This window comes from Staurois parvus, unplaced genomic scaffold (genome assembly GCF_062004578.1).
Source record: "Staurois parvus isolate SC_StPar_1 unplaced genomic scaffold, SC_StPar_1.0 ptg001600l, whole genome shotgun sequence".
NCBI lineage: Eukaryota > Metazoa > Chordata > Amphibia > Anura > Ranidae > Staurois > Staurois parvus.
In genome coordinates this window covers 49988-70931 of record NW_028319396.1, presented here as the reverse complement: position 1 = coordinate 70931, position 20944 = coordinate 49988, and the positions used below count along the sequence as shown (strand labels likewise).

The window sequence follows — 20944 nt, the reverse complement described above, 5'->3', positions numbered from 1 at the left end:
CCACCCTATACACGGCCAGATCCACCCTACATGACCAGATCCACCCTACACGACCAGATCCACTCTACATGACCAGATCCACCCTACATGACCAGATACACCCTACACGACCAGATCCACTCTACATGACCAGATCCACCCCATACATAACCAGATCCACCGTACATGACCAGATACACCCTACACGACCAGATCCACTCTACATGACCAGATCCACTCTACACGACCAGATCCACCCTACACGACCAGATCTACTCTACACGACCAGATCCACCCTACATGACCAGATCCACCCCATACATAACCAGATCCACCCTACATGACCAGATACACCCTACACGACCAGATCCACTCTACACGACCAGATCCACTCTACACGGCCAGATCCACCCTACACGACCAGATCCACCCTACACAACCAGATCCACCCTACACGACCAGATCCACCCTATACATGACCAGATCTACCATACATGGCCAGATCCACCCAACATGACCAGATCCACCCTGCATGACACTATCCACCCTACAAGGCCAGATCCACCATACACGACTAGATCCACCCTATACACGACCAGATCTACCATACATGGCCAGATCCACCCAACATGACCAGATCCACCCTACATAACCAGATACACCCTACATGACCAGATACACCCTACACGACCAGATCCACCCTACACGACCAGATCCACCCTACACGACCAGATCCACCCTACACGACCAGATCCACCCTACACGACCAGATCCACCCTATACATGACCAGATCTACCATACATGGCCAGATCCACCCTACATGACCAGATCCACCCTACATGACCAGATCCACCCTACATTACCAGATCCACCCTACATGACCAGATCCACCCTACATGACCAGATCCACCCTACATGACCAGATCCACCCTACATGACCAGATACACCCTACACGACCAGATCCACCCTACACGACCAGATCCACTCTACACGACCAGATCCACTCTACACGACCAGATCCACCCTACATGACCAGATCCACCCCATACATGACCAGATCCACCATACATGACCAGATCCACCCTACACGACCAGATCCACCCTATACGACCAGATCCACCCTATACACGACCAGATCCACCATACATGGCCAGATCCACCATACATGACCAGATCCACCATACATGGCCAGATCCACCCAACATGACCAGATCCACCCTACACGAAAAGATCCACCCACTAAATGATCAGATCCACCCTATACGACCAGATCCACCCTACATGGCCAGATCCACCCAACATGACCAGATCCACCCTATACACGGCCAGATCCACCCTACATGACCAGATCCACCCTACACGACCAGATCCACCCTACACGACCAGATCCACCCTATACATGACCAGATCTACCATACATGGCAAGATCCACCCAACATGACCAGATCCACCCTGCATGACACTATCCACCCTACATGGCCAGATCCACCATACACGACCAGATCCACCCTATACACGACCAGATCTACCATACATGGCCAGATCCACCCAACATGACCAGATCCACCCTACACGACCAGATCCACCCTACACGACCAGATCCACCCTACACGACCAGATCCACCCTACACGACCAGATCCACTCTACACGACCAGATCCACTCTACACGACCAGATCCACCCTACACGACCAGATCCACCCTACACGACCAGATCTACCCACTAAATGACCAGATCCACCCTACACGACCAGATCCACCCTACACGACCAGATCCACCCTATACATGACCAGATCCACCCAACATGACCAGATCCACCCTACACGACCAGATCCACCCTACACGACCAGATCCACCCTATATGACCAGATCCACCCTATACATGACCAGCTTCAGCCTACATGACCAGATCCACCCTATACATGACCAGATCCACCCTATACATGACCAGATCTACCCTACATGACCAGATCCACTCTACACGACCAGATCTACCCTATACATGACCAGATCTACCCTATACATGACCAGATCTACTCTATACATGACCAGATCCACCGACACGACCAGATCCACCCTATGCACGTCCAGGTCTACCCTATACGACCAGATCCACCCTATACATGACCAGATCCACCCTATACACGACCAGATCCACCCTATACACGACCAGATCCACCCTATACACGACCAGATCCACCCTATACATGACCAGATCCACCCTATACATGATTAGATCCACCCTATACATGACCAGATCCACCCTATACATGACCAGATCCACCCTATACATGACCAAATCCAGCCTACACTACCAGATCCACCCTACACAACCAGATCCACTCTATACATGACCAGATCCACCCTATACATGACCAGATCCACCCTATACATGACCAGATCCACCCTACACGACCAGATCCACCCTATATGACCAGATCCACCCTATACATGACCAGATCCACCCTACACGACCAGATTTATCGTATAAACAACCAGATCCACCCTACACGACCAGATCCACCCTACACGACCAGATCCACCCTATATGACCAGATCCACCCTACACGACCAGATCCACCCTACACAAGAACAGATCCACCCTACATTACCAGATCCACCCTACATTACCAGATCCACCCTACGTGACTAGATTCACCCTATACATGACCAGATCCACCCTACACGACCAGATCCACCCTACACGACCAGATCCACCCTACACGACCAGATCCACCCTACACGACCAGATCCACCCTACACGACCAGATCCACCCTATACAGGACCAGATCCACCCTATACAGGACCAGATCCACCCTATACGACCAGATCCACCCTGTACGACCAGATCCACCCTATACACGACCAGATCCACCCTATACACGAACAGATCCACCCTATACACGGCCAGATCCACCCTACACGACCAGATCCACCCTACAGGAGCAGATCCACCCTACACGACCAGATCCACCCTACACGACCAGATCCACCCTATACATTACCAGATCTACCATACATGGCCAGATCCACCCAACATGACACTATCCACCCTACATGACCAGATCCACCCTATACACGACCAGATCTACCATACATGGCCAGATTTACCCTACATGGCCAGATCCACCCTACACGACCAGATCCACCCTACACGACCAGATCCACTCTACACGACCAGATCCACCCTATACATGACCAGATCCACCCAACATGACCAGATCCACCCTACATGACCAGATCCACCCTATATGACCAGATCCACCCTATACATGACCAGGTTCAGCCTACATGACCAGATCCACCCTATACATGACCAGATCTACCCTATATGACCAGATCCACTCTACACGACCAGATCTACCCTATACATGACCAGATCTACTCTATACATGACCAGATCCACCGACACGACCAGATCCACCCTATGCACGTCCAGGTCTACCCTATACGACCATATCCACCCTATTCATGACCAGATCCACCTTATACATGACCAGATCCACCCTATACACGACCAGATCCACCCTATACATGATTAGATCCACCCTATACACGACCAGATCCACCCTATACATGATTAGATCCACCCTATACATGATTAGATCCACCCTATACACGACCAGATCCACCCTATACACAACCAGATACACCCTATACGACCAGATCCAGCCTACACGACCAGATCTACCCTATACATGACCAGATCCACCCTATACATGACCAGATCCACCCTACATACAACCAGATCCACCCTATACATGACCAGATCCACCCTATACATGACCAGATCCACCCTATACATGACCAGATCCAGCCTACACTACCAGATCCACCCTACACAACCAGATCCACTCTATACATGACCAGATCCACCCTATACATGACCAGATCCAGCCTACACTACCAGATCCACCCTACACAACCAGATCCACTCTATACATGACCAGATCCACCCTATACATGAACAGATCCACCCTACACGAACAGATCCACCCTATACGAACAGATCCACCCTATACACAACCAGATCCACCCTACACGACCAGATCCACCCTATATGACCAGATCCACCCTACATGACCAGATCCACCCTATACATGACCAGATCCACCCTACTCGACCAGATTTATCGTATAAACAACCAGATCCACCCTACACGACCATATCTACCCTACACGACCAGATCCACCCTATACATGACCAGATCCACCCCATACATGACCAGATCCACCCTACACGACCAGATCCACCCTACACGACCAGATCCACCCTATATGACCAGATCCACCCTACACGACCAGATCCACCCTACACAAGAACAGATCCACCCTACATTACCAGATCCACCCTACGCGACCAGATTCACCCTATACATGACCAGATCCACCCCATACATGACCAGGTCCACCCCATACATGACCAGGTCCACCCCATACATGACCAGATCCACCCCATACATGACCAGATCCACCCTACACGACCAGATCCACCCTACACGACCAGATCCACCCTACACAACCAGATCCACCCTATATGACCAGATCCACCCTACACAAGAACAGATCCACCCTACATTACCAGATCCACCCTACGCGACCAGATTCACCCTATACATGACCAGATCCACCATACACAACCAGTTTGTCACCGCCAAGTCACGTTTTTGAGTTCTGCAGATCATGTTTAGTTCAGGTTGTCACCTCATCCCTTTAATCTGGAACACATATGAATTGCACAGGTTCTGGGGCTGATGTAATGCAGATCAGGCACTGGGTGAGTAGAACCTTCATCAGCCTCAGAACCCGTGTCATTCATGTGTTCAGTATTAAAGGGATGAGGTGACCACCCTAGGTGTAGTCCTTTGTATGTAGAACATTTGGGGTGATGGTCAGAACACACTCCATGAGTAGATTGGGGTTTGTGCCCCCCATGAGATGGATGGGGGGGGGGGTGACCTGGGTGGAGACTTCCATCCCTATTCATTGTAAGACCACACAAGGCGAGATACAGAAAGTCTATAGGAGAGACATGGAGACCACCGAGGATCATCACCTTCCCCATATACTACCTGCCTGCCTACTCTGAGTCACTGGCCTGAGGCAAGCATGTAGCCAGTGAGGTCAGGACACTTACCTGCATAGCCAGGTCAACAGGAGGCCAAAACTATCATTTGCCTGGGAGAGTCTGATTGTGTTTGTATGGTGAATTGTCTGGAATGGGGAGGCGATGGAGGAGAAGCACACACACATGTTGGTGGGGGGACTTGGGGGACCGGCACCTATGGGATTGGCAGCTTCTCATGTTTATTAGTTGTTTCCTGCCTGACACAGAAGCCGAGTCTCCTCTGTCTGATTACACGTGTTTACTCTGCAGTTAATAAGTAACCGCTGCCTCACCTGCACATATCAGATCTCTGGATGGGAGTTGGTTAATTCCAACTCCGAGGGTCTCCGAGAGATTCTGCGTCCTCAGCAGGTCCATGTCTGATGGGTGTGATGGTAGGGAGAGGGTCACACCGAAATCTGAAGGGTTAAATGGGGTCCTGTGTTCTCCAGACCTACATGTGACACTACTCTGGCCTCTACTGCTTGGGTCAGGTTCTGGACCTCACCCTACAACCAATAGTGAGGCCTCTACCGCCTGTGTCATGGTCTGGACCCCTACCCTACAACCACTGCTGAGACCTCTATCGCTTGTGTCAGGTTCTGGACCTCACCCTACAACTACTGCTGAGGCCTCTATCGCTTGTGTCAGGTTCTGGACCCCTACTCTACAACCAGTGCTGAGGCCTCTACCGCTTGTGTCAGGGTCTGGTCCCCTACCCTACAACCAGTGCTGAGACCTCTACCGCTTGTGTCATGGTCTGGACCCCTACCCTAGAACCAGTGCTGAGGCCTCTACCGCTTGTGTCATGGTCTGGACCCCTACCCTAGAACCAGTGCTGAGGCCTCTACCGCTTGTGTCAGGTTTTGGACCCCTACCCTGCAACCAGTGCTGAGGACTCTACCGCTTGTGTCATGGTCAGGACCCCTACCCTAGAACCAGTGCTGAGGCCTCTACCGCTTGTGTCAGGTTTTGGACCCCTACCCTGCAATCAGTGCTGAGGCTTCTACCGCTTGTGTCATGGTCTGGACCCCTACCCTACAACTGGTGCTGAGGCCTCTATTGCTGTGTCAGGGTCTGGACCCCCACCCTACATCTGGTTCTCCGGCATCTACTGCTTGTGTCAGGGTCTGAACCCCGACCCTACAAACGATACTACGGTATCTACCGCTTGTGTCAGGATCTGGATCCTTACCCTACAACCAGTGCTCCGGCCTCTACTGCTCGTGTCAGGGTCTGGACCCCCACCCTACAACCAGTGCTCTGGCCTCTACTGCTCGTGTCAGGGTCTGGACCCCCACCCTACAACCAGTGCTCCGGCCTCCACTGCTCGTGTCAGGGTCTGGACCCCCACCCTACAACCAGTGCTCCGGCCTCCACTGCTCGTGTCAGGGTCTGGACCCCCACCCTACAACCAGTGCTCCGGCCTCCACTGCTCGTGTCAGGGTCTGGACCCCCACCCTACAACCAGTGCTCCGGCCTCTACTGCTCGTGTCAGGGTCTGGACCCCCACCCTACAACCAGTGCTCCGGCCTCTACTGCTCGTGTCAGGGTCTGGACCCCCACCCTACAACCAGTGCTCCGGCCTCTGCTGCTCGTGTCAGGGTCTGGACCCCTACTCTACAACTGGTGCTCTGGCCTTTAGTGCTTGATTCAAGACCCCTTTGACTGACACCCACTATGGACTTCCTTCTGAACCAGGTGAGATGCCTTCATGAGAAGATGAACTCCTTTAACCTCCTCCAGTGACCCCTGTACACTGTTTTCTGTATCCATCACTTGTTCTCTGACATTGTTCTCTGGATCTGAATGTTCCTTAGCAACTAACTCTGTGTATGAATGTCGCTCACGCTATACTGTATGTAACATTTCCCTGAATCTAGATTCATTGCCGAAAATTACCTGACATTGTATTCTGGATCTGACTGTTCCCTGACATTGTATTCTATACCTGACTGTTCTCTGACATTGTATTCTGGATCTGACTGTTCTCTGACATTGCATTCTGGATCTGACTGTTCCCTGACATTGTAATCTGGATCTGACTGTTCCCTGACATTGTATTCTGGATCTGACTGTTCTCTGACATTGTAATCTGGATCTGACTGTTCCCTGACATTGTATTCTATATCTGACTCTTCTCTGACGTATTCTGGATCTGACCGTTCCCTGACATTGTATTCTGGATCTGACTGTTCCCTGACATTGTATTCTGGATCTGACTGTTCTCTGACATTGTAATCTGGATCTGACTGTTCCCTGACATTGTATTCTATATCTGACTGTTCTCTGACATTGTATTCTGGATCTGACTGTTCTCTGACATTGTATTCTGGATCTGACTGTTCTCTGACATTGTATTCTGGATCTGACTGTTCTCTGACATTGTATTCTGGATCTGACTGTTCCCTGACATTGTAATCTGGATCTGACTGTTCCCTGACATTGTAATCTGGATCTGACTGTTCCCTGACATTGTATTCTATATCGGACTGTTCTCTGACATTGTATTCTGGATCTGACCGTTCCCTGACATTGTATTCTATATCTGACTGTTCCCTGACATTGTATTCTGGATCTGACTGTTCCCTGACATTGTATTCTGGATCTGACCGTTCCCTGACATTTTATTCTATATCTGACTGTTCCCTGACATTGTATTCTATATCTGACTGTTCTATGACATTGTATTCTGGATCTGACTGTTCTCTGACATTGTATTCTGGATCTGACTGTTCTCTGACATTGTATTCTGGATCTGACCGTTCCCTGACATTGTATTCTATATCTGACTGTTCCCTGACATTGTATTCTGGATCTGACTGTTCCCTGACATTGTATTCTGGATCTGACCGTTCCCTGACATTTTATTCTATATCTGACTGTTCTCTGACATTGTATTCTGGATCTGACTGTTCTCTGACATTGTATTCTGGATCTGACTGTTCTCTGACATTGTATTCTGGATCTGACTGTTCTCTGACATTGTATTCTATATCTGACTGTTCTCTGACATTGTATATCGGATCTGACCGTTCCCTGACATTGTATTCTGGATCTGATTGTTCTCTGACATTGTATTCCATATCTGACTGTTCCCTGACATTGTATTCAGGATCTGACTGTTCCCTGACATTGTATTCTGGATTTGACCGTTCCCTGACATTGTATTCTATATCGGACTGTTCTCTGACATTGTATTCTGGATCTGACTGTTCTCTGACATTGTATTCTGGATCTGACTGTTCTCTGACATTGTATTCTGGATCTGACCGTTCCCTGACATTGTATTCTATATCTGACTGTTCCCTGACATTGTATTCTGGATCTGACTGTTCCCTGACATTGTATTCTGGATCTGACCGTTCCCTGACATTTTATTCTATATCTGACTGTTCTCTGACATTGTATTCTGGATCTGACTGTTCTCTGACATTGTATTCTGGATCTGACTGTTCTCTGACATTGTATATCGGATCTGACCGTTCCCTGACATTGTATTCTGGATCTGATTGTTCTCTGACATTGTATTCCATATCTGACTGTTCCCTGACATTGTATTCTGGATCTGACCATTCCCTGACATTGTATTCTATATCGGACTGTTCTCTGACATTGTATTCTGGATCTGACTGTTCTCTGACATTGTATTCTGGATCTGACTGTTCTCTGACATTGTATTCTGGATCTGACTGTTCCCTGACATTGTATTCTATAACTGTTCACTGATATTGTATTCTGGATCTGACTGTTCTCTGACATTGTATTCCATATCTGACTGTTCCCTGACATTGTATTCCATATCTGACTGTTCTCTGACATTGTATTCCATATCTGACTGTTCCCTGACATTGTATTCCGGATCTGACTGTTCCCTGACATTGTATTCTAGATCTGACTGTTCTCTGACATTGTATTCTATATCTTACTGTTCTCTGACATTGTATTCCATATCTGACTGTTCTCTGACATTGTATTCCATATCTGACTGTTCTCTGACATTGTATTCCATATCTGACTGTTCTCTGACATTGTATTCCATATCTGACCGTTCTCTGACATTGTATTCCGGATCTGACCGTTCCCTGACATTGTATTCCATATCTGACCGTTCTCTGACATTGTATTCTGGATCTGACTGTTCTCTGACATTGTATTCCATATCTGACTGTTCTCTGACATTGTATTCTATATCTGACTGTTTTCTGACATTGTATTCCATATCTGACTGTTCTCTGACATTGTATTCCGAATCTGACTGTTCTCTAACATTGTATTCTGGATCTGACCGTTCTCTGACATTGTATTCTGGATCTGACCGTTCCCTGACATTGTATTCTGGATCTGACTGTTCCCTGACATTGTATTCTGAATCTGACTGTTCCCTGACATTGTATTCTGGATCTGACTGTTCTCTGACATTGTATTCTTAATCTGACCGTTCTCTGACATTGTATTCTGGATCTGACCGTTCCTTGACATTGTATTCAGGATCTGACTGTTCCTTGACATTGTATTCAGGATCTGACTGTTCTCTGACATTGTATTCTTAATCTGACCGTTCTCTGACATTGTATTCTGGATCTGACTGTTCCCTGACATTGTATTCTATATCTGACTGTTCCCTGACATTGTATTCTGGATCTGACTGTTCTCTGACATTGTATTCTTGATCTGACTGTTCTCTGACATTGTATTCCATATCTGACTGTTCCCTGACATTGTATTCTATATCTGACTGTTCTCTGACATTGTATTCTGGATTCGACTGTTCTCTGACATTGTATTCTGGATCTGACTGTTTCCTGACATTGTATTCTATATCTGACTGTTTTCTGACATTGTATTCCATATCTGACTGTTCTCTGACATTGTATTCCGAATCTGACTGTTCTCTAACATTGTATTCTGGATCTGACCGTTCTCTGACATTGTATTCTGGATCTGACCGTTCCCTGACATTGTATTCTGGATCTGACTGTTCCCTGACATTGTATTCTGAATCTGACTGTTCCCTGACATTGTATTCTGGATCTGACTGTTCTCTGACATTGTATTCTTAATCTGACCGTTCTCTGACATTGTATTCTGGATCTGACCGTTCCTTGACATTGTATTCAGGATCTGACTGTTCTCTGACATTGTATTCTTAATCTGACCGTTCTCTGACATTGTATTCTGGATCTGACTGTTCCCTGACATTGTATTCTATATCTGACTGTTCTATGACATTGTATTATGGATCTGACTGTTCTCTGACATTGTATTCTGGATCTGACTGTTCTCTGACATTGTATTCCATATCTGACTGTTCCCTGACATTGTATTCTATATCTGACTGTTCTCTGACATTGTATTCCGGATTCGACTGTTCTCTGACATTGTATTCTGGATCTGACTGTTTCCTGACATTGTATTCTGGATCTGACTGTTCTCTGACATTGTATTCTGGATCTGACTGTTCCCTGACATTGTATTCTATATCTGACCGTTCCCTGACATTGTATTCTATATCTGACTGTTCTCTGACATTGTATTCTATATCTGACTGTTCTCTGACATTGTATTCTATATCTGACTGTTCTCTGACATTGTATTCTATATCTGACTGTTCCCTGACATTGTATTCTGGATCTGACTGTTCCCTGACATTGTATTCTATATCTGACTGTTCCCTGACATTGTATTCTATATCTGACTGTTCTCTGACATTGTATTCTATATCTGACTGTTCCCTGACATTGTATTCTATATCTGACTGTTCTCTGACATTGTATTCTATATCTGACTGTTCCCTGACATTGTATTCCGGATCTGACTGTTCTCTGACATTGTATTCTATATCTGACGGTTCTCTGACATTGTATTCCGGATCTGACTGTTCCCTGACATTGTATTCTGGATCTGACTGTTCTCTGACATTGTATTCTATATCTGACTGTTTCCTGACATTGTATTCCGGATCTGACTGTTCTCTGACATTGTATTCTATATCTGACTGTTCTCTGACATTGTATTCCATATCTGACTGTTCTCTGACATTGTATTCTGGATCTGACTGTTCTCTGACATTGTATTCTGGATCTGACTGTTCCCTGACATTGTATTCTATATCTGACTGTTCTCTGACATTGTATTCTATATCTGACTGTTCTCTGACATTGTATTCTGGATCTGACTGTTCCCTGACATTGTATTCTATATCTGACTGTTCCCTGACATTGTATTCTATATCTGACTGTTCTCTGACATTGTATTCCATATCTGACTGTTCTCTGACATTGTATTCTATACCTGACTGTTCTCTGACATTGTATTCTGGATCTGACTGTTCCCTGACATTGTATTCTGGATCTGACTGTTCCCTGACATTGTATTCTGGATCTGACTGTTCTGTATGCCATGGGTTCTGTATGCCATGGGTTCTGTATGACATGGGTTCTGTATGACATGGGCTCTGTAAGACATGGGTTCTGTATGACATGGGTTCTGTATGCCATGGGCTGTGTATGCCATGGGTTCTGTATGACATGGGCTGTGTATGCCATGGGTTCTGTATGACATGGGTTCTGTATGTCATGGGTTCTGTATGCCATGGGTTCTGTATGGCATGGGCTGTGTATTCCATGGGTTCTGTATGACATGGGTTCTGTATGACATGGGCTCTGTATGACATGGGTTCTGTATGCCATGGGTTCTGTATGACATGGGTTCTGTATGACATGGGTTCTGTATGACATGGGTTCTGTATGCCATGGGTTCTGTATGCCATGGGTTCTGTATGACATGGGTTCTGTATGACATGGGTTCTGTATGACATGGGTTCTGTATGACATGGGTTCTGTATGCCATGGGTTCTGTATGACATGGGTTCTGTAAGTCATGGGTTCTGTATGACATGGGCTCTGTATGACATGGGCTCTGTATGACATGGGTTCTGTATGACATGGGTTCTGTATGCCATGGACTGTATAGCATGGGTTCTGTATACCATGGGCTCTGTATGACATGGGTTCTGTATGACATGGGTTCTGTATGACATGGGTTCTGTATGCCATGGGCTGTGTATGCCATGGGCTATGTATGACATGGGTTCTGTATGCCATGGGCTCTGTATGCCATGGGCTCTGTATTCCATGGGTTCTGTATGTCATGGGCTCTGTATGCCATGGGTTCTGTATGCCATGGGTTCTGTATGCCATGGGTTCTGTATACCATGGGTTCTCTATACCATGGGTTCTGTATGACATGGGCTCTGTATGCCATGGGTTCTGTATGACATGGGTTCTGTATGACATGGGCTCTGTATGCCATGGGTTCTGTATGCCATGGGTTCTGTATGACATGGGTTCTGTATGCCATGGGTTCTGTATGTCATGGGCTCTGTATGCCATGGGTTCTGTATACCATGGGTTCTCTATACCATGGGTTCTGTATGTCATGGGCTCTGTATGCCATGGGTTCTGTATGACATGGGTTCTGTATGCCATGGGTTCTGTATGTCATGGGCTCTGTATGCCATGGGTTCTGTATACCATGGGTTCTCTATACCATGGGTTCTGTATGACATGGGCTCTGTATGACATGGGCTCTGTATACCATGGGTTCTGTATGACATGGGCTCTGTATACCATGGGATGTATACCATGGGTTCTGTATGACATGGGTTCTGTATGACATGGGCTCTGTATGTCATGGGCTGTAAGACATGGGATATGCTTTGAACCCAATGGGTTGTTGGACTGTTGTCAGTGGACCATGGGTTCTGTATGACATGGGTTCTGTATGACATGGGCTGTATACCATGGGTTCTGTATGACATGGGTTCTGAATGACATGGGCTCTGTATGCCATGGGTTCTGAATGACATGGGTTCTGTATGCCATGGGTTCTGTATGACATGGGCTCTGTATGCCATGGGTTCTGTATGACATGGGCTCTGTATGCCATGGGTTCTGTATGACATGGGCTCTGTATGACATGGGCTCTGTATACAATGGGTTCTGTATGCCATGGGCTCTGTATGACATGGGCTCTGTATGCCATGGGCTCTGTATGACATGGGTTCTGTATGACATGGGTTCTGTATGACATGGGTTCTGTATGCCATGGGCTCTGTATGACATGGGCTCTGTATGCCATGGGTTCTGTATGCCATGGGTTCTGTCTGACATGGGCTCTGTATGACATGGGCTGTGTATGACATGGGCTCTGTATGACATGGGTTCTGTATGCCATGGGTTCTGTATGACATGGGCTCTGTATGACATGGGCTGTGTATGCCATGGGTTCTGTATGCCATGGGTTCTGTATTCCATGGGTTCTGTATGCCATGGCATCTGTATGCCATGGGCTCTGTATGACATGGGTTCTGTATGACATGGGTTCTGTATGCCATGGGCTTTGTATGTCATTGGTTCTGTATGACATGGGCTCTGTATGACATGGGTTCTGTATGCCATGGGCTCTGTATGCCATGAGCTGTAAGACATGGGATATGCTTTGAACCCAATGGGTTGTTGGACTGTTGTCAGTGGACCATGTAGTACTGTATGCCATGGAGTATGTTGTGCACCCTGTTTGCTGTCTACCATATGACGTATGGGATGTTCTACACGCAGACAGTTGGGACTGAGGTCTGCCCTGAAGCTTTCCATACGGTTGGGTTCCTGTAACTCTCGCGGACTGAAGGACTTCCACAATTCTCTGCACTACAAGTGACATTGCTGAGATTGTCAATATTTGATGTGGAATAAATTCAGATATTTCTTCCTGTCCCCACGTCCTTGTGCCGACAATCTGTATACTGATAAGGTGGAGGGGGAGGTATTGTCCCCACAATGTCAGTCCTACCTCCATATGTCCTCTCCAGGCTCACTTCAGCTCATTCTCCTCTCTCCGGGAGTACCTGAGCCTCACAGCTGGACATGGAGAAGGTAAGTGATCCATCAATGGGTAGACCAGACCAGCCATTGAGGTATTGTCCCCACAATGTCAGTCCTACCTCCATATGTCCTCTCCAGTCTCACTTCAGGTCATTCTCCTCTCTCCGGGAGTACCTGAACCTCACAGCTGGACATGGAGAAGGTAAGTGATCCATCAATGGGTAGACCAGACCAGCCATTGAGGTATTGTCCCCACAATGTCAGTCCTACCTCCATATGTCCTCTCCAGGCTCACTTCAGCTCATTCTCCTCTCTCCGGGAGTACCTGAGCCTCACAGCTGGACATGGAGAAGGTAAGTGATCCATCAATGGGTAGACCAGACCAGCCATTGAGGTATTGTCCCCACAATGTCAGTCCTACCTCCATATGTCCTCTCCAGTCTCACTTCAGCTCATTCTCCTCTCTCCGGGAATACCTGAGCCTCACTGCTGGACATGGAGAAGTTAAGTGATCCATCAATGGGTAGACCAGACCAGCCATTGAGGTATTGTCCCCACAATGTCAGTCCTACCTCCATATGTCCTCTCCAGTCTCACTTCAGGTCATTCTCCTCTCTCCGGGAGTACCTCAGCCTCACTGCTGGACATGGAGAAGGTAAGTGATCCATCAATGGGTAGACCAGACCAGCCATTGTTCAGTATTTTCCGGCTCCAGCTCCTCTCGCTGTCCTAGTTCCATCCTTCTAGCTTTGCTTCCAACCTCAGTTGAATGGCTCCCAACTCTCCGACTCCTTGCGTCCTCTGCTGTAACCCACGGCAGGCAGAGGCCCTCCTCACATATTATTAGTTATCAGACATTTCGAGGATCAGAAAGAAAAAGTTTAAAAGTGTGCGAAGAGCAATTCCGTGCCATCGCCCGTAGCAACAGTTGAGTTTAATCAGACCTGTAGAGCACCATATTCATGTGAAGGGCCTGCCCTCGTCTGGCCACCTTCTTGTCCTGGAGGTTCCAATAGCAGCAGCGGGAAGCCTGTGCTGAGGGAATCAGGGGCCCTGTGTCAACATGCTTCTTCTCTGGCTATATCCACTACTTTCTGAGTGAGCCATCCACAAGCATGCAGCCAGTGAAGTCAGAATTCATGGGTTGTTTATTCCCTATATATTAAAGCCACCAAATTCTCATTGTAGTTCATCAAAGAACGTTTTCAAAATGACAATGGCAGCGTACACGTTTCTGTCACAGCCGTTTGCTTTGAGGTTTCCTTTTATAATACTCAACATGGGAAATCTCAGGTGGATGAAAGCTGGACCCGGGACGTGTGGTCAACATGGGAAATCCCAGGTGGATGAAAGCTGGACCCGGGACATGTGGTCAACATGGGAAATTCCAGGTGGATGAAAGCTGGACCCGGGACGTGTGGTCAACATGGGAAATCCCAGGTGGATGAAAGCTGGACCCGGGACATGTGGTCAACATGGGAAATTCCAGGTGGATGAGAGCTGGACCCGGGACATGTGGTCAACATGGGAAATTCCAGGTGGATGAAAGCTGGACCCGGGACGTGTGGTCAACATGGGGAAGTCCAGGTGGATGAGAGCTGGACCCGGGACATGTGGTCAACATGGGAAATTCCAGGTGGATGAAAGCTGGACCCGGGACATGTGGTCAACATGGGAAATTCCAGGTGGATGAAAACTGGACCCAGGATGTGTGGTCAACATGGGAAATTCCAGGTGGATAAGAGCTGGACCCGGGACATGTGGTCAACATGGGAAATCCCAGGTGGATGAAAGCTGGACTCGGGATGTGTGGTCAACATGGGAAATCTCAGGTGGATGAAAGCTGGACCCGGGACGTGTGGTCAACATGGGAAAGTCCAGGTGGATGAAAGCTGGACCCGGGACATGTGGTCAACATGGGAAATCTCAGGTGGATGAAAGCTGGACTCGGGATGTGTGGTCAACATGGGAAATCTCAGGTGGATGAGAGCTGGACCTGGGACGTGTGGTCAACATGGGAAAGTCCAGGTGGATGAGAGCTGGACCCGGGACGTGTGGTCAACATGGGAAATTCCAGGTGGATGAAAGCTGGACCCGGGATGTGTGGTCAACATGGGTAATTCCAGGTGGATGAGAGCTGGACCCGGGGCGTGTGGTCAACATGGGAAATTCCAGGTGCATGAAAGCTGGACCCGGGACATGTGGTCTACATGAGAAATCCCAGGTGGATGAGAGCTGGACCCGGGACGTGTGGTCAACATGGGAAATCCCAGGTGGATGAAAGCTGGACTCGGGATGTGTGGTCAACATGGGAAATCTCAGGTGGATGAAAGCTGGACCCGGGACGTGTGGTCAACATGGGAAATTCCAGGTGGATGAAAGCTGGACCCGGGATGTGTGGTCAACATGGGTAATTCCAGGTGGATGAGAGCTGGACCTGGGGCGTGTGGTCAACATGGGAAATTCCAGGTGCATGAAAGCTGGACCCGGGACATGTGGTCTACATGAGAAATCCCAGGTGGATGAAAGCTGGACCCGGGACGTGTGGTCAACATGGGAAATCCCAAGTGGATGAAAGCTGGACTCGGGATGTGTGGTCAACATGGGAAATCTCAGGTGGATGAAAGCTGGACCCGGGACGTGTGGTCAACATGGGAAATTCCAGGTGGATGAAAGCTGGACCCGGGATGTGTGGTCAACATGGGTAATTCCAGGTGGATGAGAGCTGGACCTGGGGCGTGTGGTCAACATGGGAAATTCCAGGTGCATGAAAGCTGGACCCGGGACATGTGGTCTACATGAGAAATCCCAGGTGGATGAAAGCTGGACCCGGGACGTGTGGTCAACATGGGAAATCCCAGGTGGATGAAAGCTGGACTCGGGATGTGTGGTCAACATGGGAAATCTCAGGTGGATGAAAGCTGGACCCGGGACGTGTGGTCAACATGGGAAAGTCCAGGTGGATGAGAGCTGGACCCGGGACGTGTGGTCAACATGGGAAAGTCCAAGTGGATGAAAGCTGGACCCGGGACATGTGGTCAACATGGGAAAGTCCAGGTGGATGAAAGCTGGACCCGGGACATGTGGTCACTGCCCAAGCCGTTCTGTAACACATGTGAACACCTTTTTCTTTCTAAACTATAGGCAGCAACAATTTTGTATACTTGGCCAACAAATTCAAATTTAATCTCCTTGCAACCATGGCAACCGTACTGAGTTTGCAGATTGTCTTTCCTAGTAAATACTCCCCCCCTTCCCCCGCTCTTCTAGAAGTCGACATTTTCATGGAATGTGGCATCCCTAGCAATGTTCTTATGATAACTGCTTCTCATCTTGTGTGGAATACTGGATGGACATCTGAGGACAAGGCAGGGGTGACGTGTTCCCTATTACAGGGACTGACCATGTGATTCCAAGCATGTAGCACTCACGTGTAGGGAAGAATCTGCAGGAACGTTTGGGAGAATCCTTGCCTTGTGTGTGGGTCATCTGGAAGGATTGGACTATTCCAAACCAGAATCTGACATTATGGGTAATACTGAGAGGTGGAAGCTGAGTTTACCAACAGAACGGGGACCAAGAGTACCATGTATGATGGGAGGAGGTGAGTACCATGTGTGATGGGAGGAGGTGAGTACCATGTGTGATGGGAGGAGGTGAGTACCATGTGTGATGGGAGGAGGTGAGTACCATGTGTGATGGGAGGAGGTGAGTATAATGCATTATGGGAGGAGGTGAGTACCATGAGTGATGGGAGGAGGTGAGTACCATGTATGATGGGAGGAGGTGAGTACCATGTGTGATGGGAGGAGGTGAGTACCATGTGTGATGGGAGGAGGTGAGTACCATGTGTGATGGGAGGAGGTGAGTACCATGTGTGATGGGAGGAGGTGAGTATAATGCATTATGGGAGGAGGTGAGTACCATGAGTGATGGGAGGAGGTGAGTACCATGTATGATGGGAGGAGGTGAGTACCATGTGTGATGGGAGGAGGTGAGTACCATGTGTGATGGGAGGAGGTGAGTACCATGTGTGATGGGAGGAGGTGAGTATAATGCATTATGGGAGGAGGTGAGTACCATGAGTGATGGGAGGAGGTGAGTACCATGTGTGATGGGAGGAGGTGAGTATAATGCATTATGGGAGGAGGTGAGTACCATGAGTGATGGGAGGAGGTGAGTACCATGTGTGATGGGAGGAGGTGAGTACCATGTGTGATGGGAGGAGGTGGGTACCATGCATGATGGGAGGAGGTGAGTACCATGTGTGATGGGAGGAGGTGGGTACCATGCATGATGGGAGGAGGTGAGTACCATGAGTGATGGGAGGAGGTGAGTACCATGAGTGATGGGAGGAGGTGAGTACCATGTGTGATGGGAGGAGGTGAGTACCATGAGTGATGGGAGGAGGTGGGTACCATGCATGATGGGAGGAGGTGAGTACCATGTGTGATGGGAGGAGGTGAGTACCATGAGTGATGGGAGGAGGTGGGTACCATGTGTGATGGGAGGAGGTGAGTACCATGTGTGATGGGAGGAGGTGAGTACCATGAGTGATGGGAGGAGGTGAGTACCATGTGTGATGGGAGGAGGTGAGTACCATGTGTGATGGGAGGAGGTGAGTACCATGTGTGATGGGAGGAGGTGAGTACCATATGTGATGGGAGGAGGTGAGTACCATGTGTGATGGGAGGAGGTGAGTACTATGTGTGATGGGAGGAGGTGAGTACCATGTGTGATGGGAGGAGGTGAGTACCATGTGTGATGGGAGGAGGTGAGTACCATGTATGATGGGAGGAGGTGAGTACTATGTATGATGGGAGGAGGTGAGTACTATGTATGATGGGAGGAGGTGAGTACCATGTATGATGGGAGGAGGTGAGTACCATGTGCGATGGGAGGAGGTGAGTACTATGTGTGATGGGAGGAGGTGAGTACCATGTGTGATGGGAGGAGGTGAGTACCATGTATGATGGGAGGAGGTGAGTACTATGTATGATGGGAGGAGGTGAGTACCATGTATGATGGGAGTCCCACACTGCAGGAATGTCATGGGATCGGGAGGTTCCTCCACTCCAGTGATCCAGTATCGGTAGATTGGGGTATATTTGTCCTCTATACTCACCCGCACTTCTCTGTATGTTCTCTCTCCAGCCGCCTCCGGAACTTTCTCCTCAGACGTCCCTCCACTATGAAGAGGAAGGAGATGTGATTCAGGCCCTTGTTGTGGAGAGATTTGAAGATATCCTGCAAGATGCTCATCCTCGGAGTCCCACAGAGCTGGGGAAGAGCTACAGCGAGGAGGACTTCCAGTGTAAGAGGGTCCTACCATGTACAGTACAGAGAGTACCCTGAGACCGGGGAGTCATGTGAGAGTGTTGCTCTATGGAATGAAACGGTGCATATCATGTGATGAAGGATGGAGAGTACCATGTGTGATGGGTGATGGAGAGTACAATGGGTGATGGAGAGTACCATGTGTGATGGGTGATGGAGAGTACCATGTGTGATGGGTGATGGAGAGTACCATGTGTGATGAAGGATGGAGAGTACAATGTGTGATGGGTGATGGAGAGTACCATGTGTGAGGGGTGATGGAGAGTACTATGTGTGAGGGGTGATGGAGAGTACCATGTGTGAGGGGTGATGGAGAGTACCATGTGTGAGGGGTGATGGAGAGTACCATGTGTGAGTGGTGATGGAGAGTACCATGTGTGATGAAGGACGAAGAGTACCATGTGTGATGAAGGATGCAGAGTACCATGTGTGATGGGGGGAGGTCAGTACCATGTGTGATGGGTGATGGAGAGCACCATGTGTGATGGGTGATGGAGAGTACCATGTGTGATGGGTGATGGAGAGTACCATGTGTGATGGGTGATGGGGAGTAGCATGTGTGGTGGGTGATGGGGAGTACCATGTGTGATGGAGAGTACCATGTGTGATGAAGGATGCAGAGTACCATGTGTGATGAAGGACGAAGAGTACCATGTGTGATGAAGGATGCAGAGTACCATGTGTGATGAAGGATGCAGAGTACCATGTGTGATGGGGGGAGGTCAGTACCATGTGTGATGGGTGATGGAGAGTACCATGTGTGATGGGTGATGGAGAGTACCAAGTGTGATGGGTGATGGGGAGTAGCATGTGTGGTGGGTGATGGGGAGTACCATGTGTGATGGAGAGTACCATGTGTGATGAAGGATGCAGAGTACCATGTGTGATGAAGGATGCAGAGTACCATGTGTGATGGGTGATGGAGAGTACCATGTGTGATGAAGGATGCAGAGTACCATGTGTGATGGCGGGAGGTCAGTACCATGTGTGATGGTTGATGGAGAGTACCATGTGTGATGGGGAGTACCATGTGTGATGGGTGATGGGGAGTACCATGTGTGATGGGTGATGGGGAGTACCATGTGTGATGGGTGATGGGGAGTACCATGTGTGATGGGTGATGGGGAGTACCATGTGTGATGAAGGATGGAGAGTACTATGTGTGATGAAGGATTGAGAGTACCATGTGTGATGGGAGGAGGTCAGTACCATGTGATGGAGAGTACCATGTGTGATGAAGGATGGAGAGTACCATGTGTGATGGGTGATGGAGAGTACCATGTGTGATGGAGAGTACCATGTGTGATGAAGGATGCAGAGTACCATGTGTGATGAAGGATGCAGAGTACCATGTGTGATGGGTGATGGAGAGTACCATGTGTGATGAAGGATGCAGAGTACCATGTGTGATGGCGGGAGGTCAGTACCATGTGTGATGGTTGATGGAGAGTACCATGTGTGATGGGTGATGGGGAGTACCATGTGTGATGGGTGATGGGGAGTACCATGTGTGATGGGTGATGGGGAGTACCATGTGTGATGGGTGATGGGGAGTACCATGTGTGATGAAGGATGGAGAGTACTATGTGTGATGAAGGATTGAGAGTACCATGTGTGATGGGAGGAGGTCAGTA

At 48.6% G+C, this 20944-nt stretch overlaps 1 protein-coding gene across 2 annotated transcripts in view; it reads left to right on the top strand.

Annotated features, from left to right (window-relative positions):
* LOC149435125 (anion exchange protein 2-like) overlaps positions 1-20944 on the top strand; it is a 90058-nt gene that overhangs the window by 32812 nt on the left and 36302 nt on the right. For both annotated transcript variants that reach the window (XM_089662988.1, XM_089662987.1), the window contains exon 3: positions 19128-19287. In XM_089662988.1, coding sequence (XP_089519114.1) covers positions 19128-19287 — 160 coding nt within the window. The remainder of the gene's footprint in view (positions 1-19127; positions 19288-20944) is intronic.